Source organism: Pan paniscus, chromosome 11 (genome assembly GCF_029289425.2).
Source record: "Pan paniscus chromosome 11, NHGRI_mPanPan1-v2.0_pri, whole genome shotgun sequence".
NCBI classification, from domain to species: Eukaryota; Metazoa; Chordata; class Mammalia; order Primates; family Hominidae; genus Pan; species Pan paniscus.
In genome coordinates this window covers 12,128,055-12,143,297 of record NC_073260.2, presented here as the reverse complement: position 1 = coordinate 12,143,297, position 15,243 = coordinate 12,128,055, and the positions used below count along the sequence as shown (strand labels likewise).

The window sequence follows — 15,243 nt, the reverse complement described above, 5'->3', positions numbered from 1 at the left end:
GGAGTCCTTGGCGGTGGGCCCTTCATGTGCGTTATCACCTGGCCCTCCCCTCCGGGCCTTGCCCTGCGCCGTTGAGTCTGGACTGCTGGGACGTCATGGACTTGGTAGTGGGGCACCTGTGGTCCCCAGTGAGTGAGAGGGTGCTTGACCTCAGCTCCTCCAGGGCGATGTCTGACTGGTAGTCTCTCCTCAGCCCCACCGGCCCGTGCATCTGTTCTCTGGGGAACTCCGCAGCTGTGCCCACCATGGAGGGGCCTCTGAGAAGAAAAACCCTGCTCAAGGAAGGGCGGAAGCCTGCGGTAAGTACAGACCCACATCCACCGGGGCAGCAGGGGCTTCCACATCTGTAAATAGTGCCCACTCCTAGAAGTCTCAGCAAAAGTCACATGCATGGCAGAGGCTCTGCTTGCAGTGGGCGTGCAGCGAGCTGAACTCTCAGGAATTATACCTGACACTGCCGTAAAATGAACAAAGGGAAGGCTCCTTGAGTAAAGGAGCAAGAGACGGGAGGGAAGACGCCTCCTGTCTTGGTCCTAGGTGGAAGTTGGCATTGCCAGGGGGTGGTGGAGGGCCAGGGAAGAGATGGGGCCTGCACTGGCATTGATGGGATGGCTGGGTCTGTAATCAGCCAGGGATCCTCTACCCCCACGACCCCTGGTGGCATCACTCAGCCTCCCCTTCCTCTGTAGCTGTCCTCGTGGACCAGGTACTGGGTCATACTTTCAGGATCCACCCTCCTGTACTACGGAGCCAAGTCCTTGCGGGGCACAGACAGAAAACACGTAAGTCCCTTGAAAGGACTCTAGTGCTGGGACTTCCTCTAGTGGGGAAGGGGCCTCTGTGAACTGTGGAGAATGGGGGTGGGAAAGGGATCTATGTGAACTGCGGAGGATGCAGGTGGGAAGGCGGCAGGGGAGGGAGGAAGCCTTGCCTGGCCCATGTCGGCCTCCCTTGTGGAGTGGAGGGCTGGGCCCCGGTCTCCGCATGTGTTGTTGCTCTCCTCCAGTATAAATCCACACCTGGCAAAAAGGTTTCCATCGTGGGCTGGATGGTGCAGCTGCCCGATGACCCCGAACACCCAGATATCTTCCAGCTGAACAACCCTGACAAAGGTAGGCAGCAGGCCAGAGCTGGCGCCTGCAGCTGCTCTCTGCCCATTTCCTCTCTTGCACAGCGTGCATTTTGAATTTATTAGGACCTTTGAGGCTGCTGCCTTCCCTTTGCTTTAGATTCTGATGTTCATGGGGTCCATGCTAGTCCACAAAAGCTGCATAGATCATGGTTGGCATGTCCATTGAGAAGGGTATGAGGCACAGGGTGCTGGAATCCTTTTTGCAGCCTTACCTATGGCTGCTGGGGCCCATCACTCCAGGAGCTGTAGTCTTACGGTCTTGGAATAAATAGTAAGGCTGGATGAGGCAGGGCCATGAGGCTGGAAGGGTCTTGGCTCTGGGGAGATTTCAGGGATCCCCTCACATGCCTGTGCCATAAGACTCTGGCAGTGTCCAGTTCCAAGGCCAACTCAGAGAAGAACCCTTTTAACTTCCCAAAGTTCCAGCCTTCTCTAGCTGTCTCCCAGTTCCTCCCGGTTCCCACTTCATGATCATGCTGGGAAGGAGGAGAGATTCTGGATGCCATCCTGTCCAGTAGCCCTGTCTTCACTGACATTCAGAACAGACTATGGTGGGTCTCCTCAGTAACCCATGTCACATGACAAAAACCCAAAATTGCCTGGGTCAGTTGGATTCCAACCAGGCAAACCGATTTGGGCTGGAAAATCGCCACGCATTTTCACACCTTAACAGGAATGTTCTACTGTAGGGTTCATGAACACACAAATCACCTGGGGATTAGTTAAAATTCAGATTTGGATTCAACAGATCTGGGGGTAGACACCAAGATTCTGCATTTCCAGCAAGCTCCCGGGTGATGCAGATGGCAGTGCTGGTGGGGAGACCATGCCTTGAGTGTCAGGCTTTAATGTTCTTAGCTGAGAAGCAGAGAAACAAAGGGAGCCTCCAGGAGCCTGGAATGGGGAAGAGATAAATTGCCAAGTTCTCTGCTCCGTGTCTGAGTGACTGAAGCCACATTTGTTGCACACATGTGGCAGTGTGTCCTGAGTTTGGATACCATTTGAGTTTCTTCCTCCCTCAACAGTCTGGACTGGATTAGCAGTGGTTTCTTAAGGAATTGTGACACAAGGGGTGGCCAGGGTCCATGGATGGAATTCAAGAGGTCTGTGAACTTGGGTGGAAAGAAAAATGCATCTTTGTTTTCAGTTACTTGTGACTACTTCAGTTATGAGTATAAGCATCCAACAACAAAAATGTTAGCAATACCTGTGATTTTTATCTCCAAGAGGAATCACATATTGTTACAGACATTTCAAAATGTCACTTATGCTCATCTCTTTGAAATTACAGTGCAGTATCGGACCTGTACTAGATCTGTTTTTAGTGCTTTAATATAGAAGCACCTATAGAATTATACTGCTGGTTTGTTTTTTAGTTGTTTAATAACTGTATTTGAGTATTATCGATTTCCTTTGTATTTTATACATTTGGAAACATTATTCTGAGGATGGTCCACAGGCTTAACCAGACAGCCAAAGGCACCATGGCCCCAAAATGGTTAAAAGCCATGGTCCAAAGAGACCACTGGAGGGAGCCCTGGAGGCTGCTTTCTCTGCATGTTCCAGCTCACCTGGGGCCGACCTTCCCAGTTTAGTTACCCGTGTTTACATTTCTCTTTATGCCAGTCACCAGCTGACCCTCCTACGTGGCCCTCTTCTTAACTCATGGTTTCTCTACCCATCAGGCAATGTTTACAAGTTTCAGACTGGTTCCCGATTTCATGCAATACTGTGGCACAAGCATTTGGATGATGCATGTAAAAGCAACAGGCCTCAGGTAAAGTCATCAAAATCCTGCTTGTCACCTGAAATATCCTCTCCCACCCTTGGAACTAATGGTCTTTAGAAAACAGGGTTCCCTTCTTCTTTCAGAGCCCATTAGCCACACTCTCAGATACCCTCTTCTGATCAGCATCTTCCCTTGAGACAAGGCACCCCCTTGCTCAGCTTAGAACTAAGCCCAGCTCCAGACCAGAACTTTGAATCTGGTTCCTGTGTCTTTCCCACAATAGGAAATGCCACAGAAACACCCACTGGGGGATGATTATGAGCAGCTGTGATATCACCCCAGGATCAGGTTCTAGCATCTATTTAGGTCATCCCTGCCAAGAGCTGACTTCATGGGAATACTCCAGACTCACTAAAGGGCCTCCCTGCCCCACAACCCTTGGGAATAATGCGGCTAGCTAACTTACTGACAGCCAGCCATGGGCCACGCAAGGCTGCTGGTGAAAGGGGGTCCCTAGCTTCTCAGTGTGTTTGAACCAGTGGGATCTGTCTTGACATAGGCCCTCTCTGGCCTGCTGGGCCTGGCTCATGGTATGGCCCCCTCCCCTGGTCGCCCCCAGCCGTCCCACGAAGGGTGTTATGCGAAATGTTTCACATGCAGGAATTGGCTGAATTCTCTCAACATCCCTGTGAGGTAGATTCTCTTACTGTCTCCGTTTTATGCTGAGGGTCCTGAGGCTCAGAAAGGGGCAGACACACATTTAAGGTCCCACATTAGTGAGCAGTGGAGCTGGGATTGAACCCAGGTCTGCCTGACTTCCCCGATTCTCTGCTTGTTGCCTCTGAGCCCTCCTGCCTCTCCTGCCTCCACTTCCCTGGTAACCCCTGCAGCTGAGCAAAAGACTGGAAGCACATCCCTAGCTGTCAAGGCTTGTGAAAGAAATGGCTACCTGAGCCCTCAGCAGCAGATGGGGGTGGGCTGAAGCCTCCTGCTCCCTGGGGGTCAGGTGGGCAGCATTGATGCTCCTGTCCCTAAGTGTCCATGTGTGTTTTCCCCAGGGATCAGCCAGAGGAGGAGCGGGGGAAGCAGGAGTCCTCTCCTAGCCCATCTTGGGAGGGCTAGGCGCATGGCATAGAGGGTGGCGCTTCAAGGAGGACAGTTAGGCGTAGTGCCTGGGAGTAGACTCAGCAGGCCCCTTGCAAGCAGCAGCTCTGAAGTCTGGGGGACCTCAGCAAAGGCAAGTTCATACCAGGCATTTGGGTCCAGGAGGATGGGGACTTCATGGTGCCACATGGCACAGTCACAGACTTCCTGGTCCCTCCAAGTGGTTCTGGAAGCTGAAGGGAGGTCTCTAGTGACAGTGACAGGTCCTAGGGCTCTGTGCTCAGCTCGGTCTGTAACACAGATGAGGACAAATACGAAAAGCTGATTGCAATTACAGATGATAAGAAGTTAGAAAGCAGAATTAGCAAGTTCTCAGAATTAGTCCTCGACCAACTAAAACAGGACAAGACCAATACAAGAATAAACATGAGGTGCCACAGGGAGGTTCCAAATAAATTGCACTTGATTCCCTTGACTCACCCATCTGACTTTGGGGAATTTGTCCTAGGGATGTGCACACACATGTGCTCAAAGATGTGTTTAAGAATGTTCACCGCAGCATTGTTCTTGATAGGAACCAAAACCCTGGAAGCCTCTGTGACCCTCAGGGGTCCCTATTGTGTGACACTTGATAGTTATTAGAAAGAGGCAGATCAGGGCAAAAACATTTGGAAAGGATGATCTCATCTGTATAAAAGTTCTAAGACGATACACAAGAAATGGTAATTCTGTAGTTTCTAGAGAGCTTTATGTATAGTTTATACATTGAATAAATGTAATTGGCCATCCGTATCAAGGTGATCCCTTGAGACAAGATGCCAAGACTTGAACAAGGCTGCCGCCACCCCAGCTTGCATTAAGAGAGGAAGAGCATCCTGGCTCCTCCATACTGGTCACACCATGTGTGTCTGGGGTCCCTCAGTAGCTCTGAGGGCCGCTCTTTTAAGAGCACAGCACACTGAAGCTCACCTACCACACACAGGAAGCCGGAGCAGCTCCAGGTCCAACAGGAACTGACAGCCACGAGGTGGACCACCTGGAGGGTGGTATGGGGAAGGAGGCAGGGCCCTGTGCCTGAAGCCTGGGCACCATGGTGGCCCCAGTCAGGAGCAACAGTGGTAGCCCTGAGTAAAACCCATTGTCCCTCTTTGGAGGAGCGGCCAGAGGATGACAGCAGCCCCAGCAGGCAGCAGTGCCTGGGCAGGCTGATCCAGCAGAGCACTAATGGGTCAGTTTCATATATTGGCAAATGTGGTGTAGCATGGCAAGGCTACAAGTTTTAAGGATTTTTGTCTGATTTTCAGACCTAGAGGAGGGGATTTTTCTTCCTACTTTCCCCCTTTTTTATTTCTAATTTACTTTCAACCAAATATTACCACTATGTGCTATATGTAATAATAAAAAGTTGACAACAACTGAAATATTCAACAGCAGAGGATGATTTAAGTGAATCACAGTACATCCGTGTGATGGAATGCCAGGAGGGTGTGAGAAAGAGTGTGACAGAAATGCATCTATTCACGAGGAAACATCGCAGTGACTAGATTGATTTTCTATTCTGTGGAACTGCATGTCCTAAACTTGTTTTTATTAACACTGAATACACTTAAACCTTATCTATAACATATGTATAGGTATAAACAACAGCAATAAAACACCTTATTGCCACCATGAGCCTAACAGCAGAGCCACCAGGGCCTTGGAATGCTGTCCCTCACCATGGCCTCTTCCTAACTCGGTTTCTCTCCCTCCCACCTGTGCCCCAGCACCACTCTCCTGATTTGTTTGCTGATTATTCCTTTAGAATTGCAGGTCACGTACTTGATTCCTTCATGTATTGTCTGGGGTGCATTTTTAAACTTTCTTATAAATAGAACCATAACGATGCATTTTCTTGTGTCTTGCTTTTCTCCTATAACATGTTCCTAGGATTCATCTGTGTTACCACATGTAGCAGTCATTCATTTATTTTTACTCATTTTGTTTTTATTAGTTCTTCTGTTGGGCATCCCAGGACTGATTTTCTGCTTTTTTGCTATAGTGAACAGTGCTGCTAATGACCATTCTTATAACTGTCTCCTGGTACATGGAGATGCATTTTTTTCCTAATTCATAGTTTGACCAAACTGACACCAAAATGGATTTTTTAAAATGAAATTATTTCTAATCAAATCCTCCCATAGCAGTGCTGAGGGAGGAGGTCTGGGGCTGAGGACCTGTTGGCAACTTTTGGGGGTGGCAGAAACACTCTGACCTTGGGGCTAGTGGTCCCGCCAGTAAAGGGGGCTAGGATCTTGTCCTGAGGGCAGAGCTGTGGGAAGGTCTTGGGGTTTCTGATATCCCTGAACTGACTCTTTCTCCCATGCTTCCCTTTGCCAACTCCAGCCACCCACCCTCTGCACACACCTCAGGCCTTCAGGATTTGTCTCTCTGCCCCTAGCGCAGTTTGATTTTCACTGAAGGAGATAGGTTGAGAGCGTGGGCTCTGGGTTCTTAGCCCTGCTGCTTACTTGCTGTATACTGAACCTCCCTAAGCCTCAGTTTCCTGTCTTTGTAATGAGGACGATCCCAGTGCCTGCCCCAGGGGTTGAAGTGAGGACTCAAGAACGCAGTGCATGCGGTGGATTCAGAGCAGTGCCTGGCATGCAGCTGCCACTTCACATGGGGTGGCTATTGTTATTGCCATACCCTCTCCCTACCCAACCTGCTCATTCCCAGACTCATGGGGAAAGGCCTGTCCCTTCCCTAGGGACCACCCCTTGTCCTTCTCTGAGGTCGGAACTTTAACAAGAGGCTGAGCTTTCTCTTCTAGGTACCTGCAAACCTTATGTCATTTGAGTAAGTCTCTGCAGGACGTGGCGTGACTTCAGAGGCTTCTGGGAACCCAGGCTGGGCCTGGTGGTGAAGAGCAGTCCTGGGCACAGGCTGTGAGCCAGGGTGCTGGGAAACTCACAGCCGGACTCAGGGGACACAGCCTGTGGCCTCACCATCCCAGAGGGCTTCACCAGTGTGGGATCCACCTGTCAGTCCCCAGCGACTCTCATGACACTCATTCTGCAGCACCGCCTCTTGGGGCAGTGGTCAGACCCCAGACGCCCTCTCTGGGCCCACCACCTGCATCTGCGACTAGAGAGCACCCGGCCCACGTTGGGTTCTCAGTGCTTTCTACTGCACAGAGTGGACAGCGCTAACTAACCTGTGAGAGGGGCCCGAGAGAAGAAACAGCTGTGGAACAGGCTTTTTACACCCCAAGTGCACGGGGTTGCTCGCCCACAGGGCTGCCTCAGATTTTTGTACAACCCCGAAGCGTCCTCTGCGTGTGCGTGCTGTACGTGTGTGTGTGTGTGAGCGAGTGTGAACTCTTCAAGAAACATGCATTTTGGCACAAGACTCGTGACATCACACACTTCATTCGCTTTGAGGCCCTGCTTTAACCTTAAGTTATAGCCCTGTCCACCGAGGAAGGTCAGAGTGAGAGCCTAGATTCCTCCTGTGTCAAGGGTCCCTCGCATTCTTTTACTGTAAACAAACAATGCCTTAAATTGTGTCTTGTTTTCTGTTCCTATGGGTGCTATTCATCTGGAAGGCCTGCTTCCAGGCCTCTTTGCTGTCAGCCCTTCTGAGACAGGACCTGGCTTCAGGACTGTGGACTGGGCTGCTGGCCTGCTTGCTTCCTCCCTTCCCCATTCCTAGCAGGGCCTGAGGCCCTCCTCTTCTCACCCTTCCCACCATGCCAGAATGGGAAGTTGTGACGTTGCAGCTCCAACCGACGTGCTCATAGTGATCAGCTGTGCAGGAGCCATGAGGCACCAACCTCTCCCCGCAGGGCAAAGCCTGTGCCCCCATCATCTCACTCCTTTGCCTGCACCGCCAGGGTGGAGCCCACCAAGATTCCTGATCATGACGGGAAGCTGAGTGACCCTGAGGCCTTAAGCTTCCCCGGTCTTGGCCCCAAATGCAGTCACCAGCAAGTTTTCCATTTTCCAAGTCCAAGGGCACAATTGTTGATGACCGTGTGACAACAGAGCGATGCCCTGGGGAGTGAACAGTCCAACCTCTGCATTCAGTTAGGAGCTCTTCACATGAATCACATCCTTATCTGTCACCTTTTGTCACATTTTAAAGTGACTTTTTATTTTGCACAAATAATTTTTATTCAGAATAATAAATCACTCTTTATTCACAGTATCTTCTCTTCCCTCTTCCCCTTTAGTTTGGATAGCCTAACTCTGAGAAGTTAACCCTTAAACAGTTTTCTGGAAGAGACTGAATTTCTGGGTCCTTGCAGCTGTGATGGTTTCAGAGCTCAGGCTAATCAGGCATCAAGCTACCCTCAAGAGTTTCTGGGCTGGATGCTTCAGAACAACATCTACACCAGTAAACTGTAATAGGTCAGTTTCAAAACGACCAAAAGACCCACCACTGTATTTTGACCAAATAATGACAACTTCTCTAGAAATTTGAATGGCTTGGTGAGGAAAGTAGTTGTCACCAGGGCCTCATTTTGTAGTTGAGCCTTACAGTGCTTAGTAATTCATCTTCTTTTTGAGCAAAGACTAGAATACTTTCCTCCTAAGAGAAACTCCCAGGTGGTAAAGTTGATGCCATCAAACTTTGACACTGGGTGCTCTGCACACCCACGCGGATGTTGCACCTCATTCTCCCGATGACTATTCAAATCAGCATCTAGAGGCTGAATGACAATGCCAAACACTCCACCTCTGATCAGAACCATGCAGTGTTAACACTTTAACCTACATTGAATCTGATTCTGTTAACTTTTAAAAAGTCGTAAGTTTGGATGAAAGTGCAAGATGTGGAACATCAACTACCTATTTTCCTTGGGTTTTTCCACTCTGCAAACTGTCCTGGTTTTTCACACCAATGAAGTATTATAGATGCCAATCCAAAACCTCAGAATTTCAGGCACCACAAAAACAGGTAATTTTCTATCCCTTATAAGTTTGTCTTTTCTTTCAGAAACATCTCTTAGCCTAATTTGAAATAGCACAATCACAATTCAAAATGTTTAGTCTTCTCACTAATTGAGTCTGCTTCCACGTCCTCTCCCAGGAACATTCTTAGCTCGGACTCTTGAAGAATCTCTTTAGATTTTGTTGGCAAAAGCCTTATAGAAGCAGTAAGAGGCTTGACCACGCCGGAAGAGTCCTGGAGCTAAAGCTGGAAGACACTCAGCTCTCTAAGCAGGGGCTCGGCCAAACATGGGAGTTAAGTGCTGCTTGTCTTCCCAGTGTTGGTTTGAACCCTGTGAGCCTGAGACAGAGAGGGCCAGGCACCAACCACAAGGCGGGAAAGTCCATGGGTAGACCCTCCCCCTGGAGGGAAGCATTTCTAGTTTTTGCTCCTTGACTGTCCAGAGTGTACAAATGTTCATAACGCCATTGAAGGGATTATTTCTTGCATGCATATGCTGAATTTTTTTAAGCAAATGGATCATGGCACCCCAAAATGAAAGTTATAGAAAGCTGTCTACAACTGTGGAGTTGGTAGCTGGTAACATTGTTGTCCCAAGAACAACTCACCTCTCTCCCTAGGACTAATTTTTGTCTCTCTCAGTTGAACATGTTTTGTCATTCAAGATCAGTCAGGTGCATTCTGGCAACTGACATACTTGACGGAGGATTGATTCGGTAGAGAGCAGTAGAAATCTTGTTCTAACTGTGCCTGGTGAGAGACTTTGGCCCCCTCCCTCCCTATAAGGCTGTGGAACCTGAGGAAGTAGATACTTGAAGAGATTCTGTTTAGGAAGAAACTCACTCTCTTTTGCCAGTTGAATTTATAGAGCATTTTTTTTCTTACCAAGATGGCCAGTATCATTTTACCCCCACCTCCCAAGCCCCAAGAGGTGTACCTTTTCAGATGCCATTTTACAGGCGGAAATGCTCCATGAAACAGGAAGCCACTTGCAAGCAACATCTGCTCTGTTCCTCAGGTGGGGCCCAGAGCCCTTCCCCGAGACTGCTGATGTCTGTAACCACTGGGGAGCACTGCCAAAAATACAGCTTTCTGGTTTGTGAGCCCACAAATGACTTAAATCAGCTTTACATCATTTTTACATATCAAGTGGTTTCATGTTAAAAAAACAAACTCCTAGTCCTTTAGAAATAACAGATTCTCTGCACAAAACCACCCATTCATTCATTTATTCATTCACATCACTAGCAAGTGCTGCCTATGCTAAGAACAAGTCAGATCTGATCCCTGCCCTCATGGACCTGACCACTCAACAAACAGTCCCCACCACACCTGTCTCCTTAGGCAAGACTTTGCCTCTCTCCTAGTCCTGAGTATAAATCCTGTGCATAGATTCCTCTAGAAAGGCATCAAAAGACTCAACAGACTGAATAGCCTCTTGGTCTGCGAATTCAGTTGCAATGAGGATGAAGTCACTATCCTAGAGGCTGCTTGGCCCAGAAGAGCCAGGCACAGAGCTGCAGTTGGGTACGCCAAGGATTCCAAAGGTGGAATGAGAGAGTAGGGTCAAAGTGTCACAGTATCTGCTCCATAGGTTTCTGTTTTTAATTTCAGTGTTAAATACAACTACAATATGAGCGAGAACTGCATTTTCTTGGGTGTTGAGAACTTGTACCATGGACTTCAGACCGCCTTGCAGCCCTATGCTGCACAAGCGTGTACACCCCCTGGGCAGCCTCAAAACCCCGCTTACAGCAGCAACACAGGAGATCATCTGTCCATTTTAGAACCATTAATCTCTTTATCCATTGCTGAACGACTGTGACTATTCAGTAATGAAATAATATTAATTAATTAGTATGGTATAATCTTTAATAAATTTCGTGCCAAAATGCATGGTTTTCCACTTAGCATTCAAAATGTTGCATAGAGAGTAGTTTTCAATTTCTTATGTACTCTTCGAAGTAAGTTGAAAATCAGTTTCTACATTTTAATTCATTTCCTGTTAAATCTGTTGCACTCTCCTGGGCTGTCTTTTTTTCCAGCAGACCCCTGCATGCAGTTGTGTAAGGACTTTCTCTAATTCTTGTGAATCGTCTCACCCGCAGTAACCACTGAACATCAATCAGCCCTCCATGGGGTTCTTTAGATTTTTGGTGAAGTATTTTGTTACCTCAGTCTTGTATCAAGTTGCTGTATTTTTCAGCTTGTTACATTGATAATAATTATTTCACTAATTAAATACTTTAATGTACAAACATCTTTGTTTACTTTGAAATTAAATGTGTTTTCCAATGAATATTGCTCAGTTTATTAAAGTCACACACATTCACTTAGCAAACAGTTGCTGTTTCAGATAGACACAAAGGAGGCATGGGGTGCCCAAAACTCAGCTAGGATGTAACCAGAACATAAAAACCCTGCAGGAGCAGCATCCTCAGGAAGGGACAGGCACTCCAGGGAGAGAGGCAGAAGACCTGGGGATGCTTTAGAAAGCAGTGGGTATTTGGAGATTCAGTTCAGAGGTTGCAGAACACATGAAGGGTGGGGGCAATAGGGAGACAGAAATGAGAAGATGCAGGATGAGGCTGGGAAAAAGGAGGCAACCTGATCTCACTGACTACAGGTTTTGCGGGAGTAATGGGATTTAAATCTGAAAAGATATGTTGGGAGGACTTCATGGTGTTAGGCAAAAATCCAGAACTCCATTATTCCTCGCTTGGAGAAAAAGGAGGGCTGTCTTAAACGGGTTATCTCATGGAAACCTGAGGGGAGGACCAGGGGCATCTCTAGAGGGGCTGGAAGGACAAATAGAAACACCTCCTCTACATCTTTCAGTGCTATCTGGGCAGCCCCTTCATTCTCTCACAAAGTTCAGGCCTTACCAAGAAAGAACCTGGAAGTCATTGAAGTGTGCACCAGGGGGTGATGTAATCCAAGTTGACTATAGGATCCCCTGGCCCGGACTGCCTCAGTTTCCCAGCCAGTGCCTTCCAAATCTGCAGTGGCCAGTCCCCCAAGCACAGGTTCCCCCCAACAAGCACACTCCTCGGGCTCTGCTCCACCATCCCAGTTCCAGGCCAGCATGGCCACACCTCCCTAGCTACGACAAAACCCCGCTTGCCGAGGTAGCCCTAGCTTACCTCCTCCTCCTGATTTAGACAGCACGGTGGCCCCAGCTTTACCCAGATGGGGTCGCTGCCCTCAGTCACAGTGCAGTGTTCAAGGTCCCTGAGAAGAATGCATTTGACTTAGCGAAGTGGGGATGGGGTTGGGGGTTGTCACAGTTGGAAACTAACAGTCAAGACTCGAACCCACCACAACTGGTATCCTGCAAAGCTCCAGCCCCTTAGCCTCAAGGCGTCAGGCGCCACAAACGGCCACCAGGAGACAGCAATACCTCCACCTTGATGGGTGGCGGGATCCCGGAGCCAACGCAGACCGGACGGCGGAACGCCGCTTTAGCCCCGGGTGCGGGCATCTACCCAGCGCGGACCCTGCGGGCAGGCTGGGCGACGGCGCGGGAGGAGGGAGTGGCTGGGCGGGGCCACCGAGTTTGGGCGGGGCCTCTCGCGGCTGGGCGGGGCTGTGGCGGGCCCTGTCAGAGCAGAACTGAGCAGGCGGTGGAGCTGGGTCTGGTCCGGGCACGGAGTGGGGGCTTCGAAGGGAAAAGGCGGGGCTCCTGGGGGCGGAGCCATACCTGTGGGCGGGACATGGGAAAGGAGGGCCCGAGGGGCGGAGCTACAATAGAAAGGGCCAGGAGGTGCTGAGGCGAGGAGAGGCCGAACTCCAAGGGACGACGCTCGAGGAAGCAGAGGTTTGGGGTGAGTGCGAGGGCCTTGCGCGAGCTCAGTAGTGCAGGGGTAGGTGAGGGGGGCCTGGGTCTGTGCCGAGGGGCAAGCAGCAGGAGGGGTGGGGTCGTGGACGGGACAGTCGAGGTTAGGGTGGGCGTTTTGGGCCTGTGGGCCTCGCAGAGGTGCAGAAAGCCGGCGGCAAGAACCCCGCGGGGCTGGCGCGGGAGGGGCGTTACCGGAGCGCGGGGCGGGGCGTGGGCGGGGCGTGGGCGGGGCCTGCTCCGGGCTGAGGGCGCGGGGGAAGCGGAGCTGGAGTTGGGAGCGGGGCCGGGGCGGGGCCTGTAACAGGCTGAGCGGGCGCGGGGCGGGGCCGGGACCAGGGTGAGTGATCGCGGGGCGGGGCTTGGGCCCAGCGGAGGGTCTGGGCAGGCTGGGGTTCGGGGCGGGGCTGGGGCGGGGCCTGAACCAGGATGAGAGGCGCGAGGCGGGCTGGGCTGTTGTTCGGGGCGGCGCCGGGGCGGGGCCTGGACCCAGCGAGGGGCGTGGGGCGGGACGCGGGCTGCGGCGCGCGAGCCGAGCGGCCGGCCGAGGCCCGAGCCCACCCGAGTGCTCCCGAGCCCGCGGCCCCCGCCCGGGGCGATGGAACCGGAGCCCGGCGGGGTGGCCGCTGCGCTCCTGCAGCAGAAGAGGGCGGCGCTGCGGCGCAGGGGGTGCAGCTTCGAGAGCCCAAGGTACTGCGGACGGGGAGGGGTGCGGCCGGGCGGGGTGCCGGCCACGTGGGGGGATGGCGATGTGAAGGGACAGCGGGGCGAGGCCGTGGCGTGGGAAGGGTCTGCGGAGGTTCTCAGGAGCCCGGGCGCGGAGCCCGGGCTGAACGGCCGTGGGCCGTGGGAGGGGCCGGGCCGTCGCGCGGGAGGTGCAGGGACGGGTGTCGGGCGTCCAGAAGCGTCGGTCCAGTGGCAGGCCCCGCACGCCCGCGGCTTCGGCGGGGCATGGGCTGAGGAGAATGTGCCCTGCCCACCTCTGGTAAACCCTCAAGGGCAAGGTCGGGAGCTCACCCCTCCGTCCACTGGAGGCTTCCTTCCGGCGCCCGCGTGCCCTGGCAGCCGCACACCTGCTGCCTCCGCGGCCCGGCTCGCCCTGGCGCCCGCGGCCCCCGCGCCCCTCGCGCCCCTCGCGCCCCTCGCGCCCCTTGCGCCCCTCGCGCCCCTTGCGCCCCTCTCCCTCGCGACGCCGGCCTCTGCCCGGGCCGCCGGCGCCCCTCGGCTGCTCTTCCCCCGGGGCCTCTCACGGGACTACCGCCGCCCGGGCGCGTGCCCTCCCTCGGCTTCCCTGGCAGTCCCTGAACTTGGAACGGATTCTCCTGCTTCGACGTCGCTCAAGTCGGCCCTACGATTTTCTCAGGTCTTGGAGATGACTCCAACGTCCTCTCAGCCACACTTCCCATCTCTGTTCTGACACCTCTGAAATCCACACCCCAGCCGGCCGCGAAAGGGGTCTTCCTAAAGCCGTGACTGTGCCCTTCGCGGCCAACACCCCTTGAGGAGCTCCCCATCACCCGCAGCAGTGGTAGGGACCAGAGTGGGGGACAGAGAGAGAGAAGGATGTGGACTCCGACCCGCACTGAGGCCAATAAGAGGGTTCCATTGCTAGGATAAAAAGCAAACTAACCAGGATCCTTAAGATGAAGTGCGGGGCCCTTGACTGGGCCTTTTCCCTCCATCCTCAGTTCTTGGCATTCCCTGCCTCACCCTTGGCGCTCCAGCAGTACTGGTGAGCCTGGCATATAAGCATCGCGGGGGCAGGGAACAGAGCTGTCCTGGTCACCCCTGGGTGCCCAGAGCTGGCTCAAGCCTGGCCCATGGGACATCATCTGTGTGTTGTATGAGTCAGTGTCTGACCGCTGGTGCTTCCTCCCTTGTGCTGCACTGTTTCTCATCTGGGCCCTTATTCATATCACACTCTTCTCTCTACTTAGAATTTTCTTTCCTTTCCTCTCTGTATACGCCCACCCCTCCTCCTTCGGAAGTCTTCCTTGAACCCCAGATTGAGCTCTTTGCTGTATTAATAATCTGTGCACCTGTCTTCAAGTCCACATAACACTGCGTGTAGTTACCCAGGTAGTATGTCTCCCCCACTAGACTTGGAGAACCAGACAGATAACGGTCTCTGTGCTCATGATGCTTACATGCTTGTTGCTGGAGCATGAAGGATGTGAGAAACTGAACCAAGGGATGAGGCTGAAGAGACAAGCCGGAAGCTGGATCCCTCAGACCTGAAGTGGAATGCATGGAGCAGCGCTGTCCCGTGGAACTTTCCGCAGTGATGGAAACCTATAATCCATGCTGTCTGTTATGGTAGCCTCTAGGCACCTGTGGCCATGCAGCACTTGTAATATGGCTAGTTGAGCTAAGGAACTGAATTTTACATTTTATTTAGCTTTAATTAATTTAACCGCCTAGGACTAAAGTCTACCATATTGGGCAGTGCCAGTTTAGAAAATGTTTCCCTTTGAATTCCCACTTTTATTACCCTCTCCTTTGTCTTCA

General features: G+C 51.9%; 2 protein-coding genes across 19 annotated transcripts in view; both read left to right on the top strand.

Annotated features, from left to right (window-relative positions):
• RALGPS1 (Ral GEF with PH domain and SH3 binding motif 1) overlaps positions 1–11,199 on the top strand; it is a 309,604-nt gene extending 298,405 nt beyond the window's left edge. For 8 of the 16 annotated variants that reach the window (XM_034929086.2, XM_055117597.1, XM_034929081.3 and 5 more), the window contains 5 exons: positions 194–299; positions 690–782; positions 1,007–1,112; positions 2,818–2,909; positions 6,778–11,199. In XM_034929086.2, the coding sequence (XP_034784977.1) occupies positions 194–299; positions 690–782; positions 1,007–1,112; positions 2,818–2,909; positions 6,778–6,807 (427 nt within the window). In that variant the 3' untranslated portion in view covers positions 6,808–11,199. Of the gene's footprint in view, positions 1–193; positions 300–689; positions 783–1,006; positions 1,113–2,817; positions 2,910–4,947; positions 6,739–6,777 lie in introns of those variants that run through there. The other 8 variants (XM_034929083.3, XM_063594200.1, XM_057298631.1 and 5 more) reach the window with 1 other exon arrangement.
• A 1,374-nt stretch (positions 11,200–12,573) lies between these two features.
• GARNL3 (GTPase activating Rap/RanGAP domain like 3) overlaps positions 12,574–15,243 on the top strand; it is a 170,476-nt gene continuing 167,806 nt past the window's right edge. Inside the window, exon 1 of one of the 3 annotated variants that reach the window (XM_034929091.3) lies at positions 12,574–12,724. Coding sequence is in view for 2 of the 3 variants with exons in the window: in XM_034929089.3 (XP_034784980.2) it covers positions 13,334–13,425 (92 nt within the window). In the remaining variant the exon portion in view is untranslated. Of the gene's footprint in view, positions 12,725–13,267; positions 13,426–13,608; positions 13,721–15,243 lie in introns of those variants that run through there. The other 2 variants (XM_034929089.3, XM_034929090.3) reach the window with 2 other exon arrangements.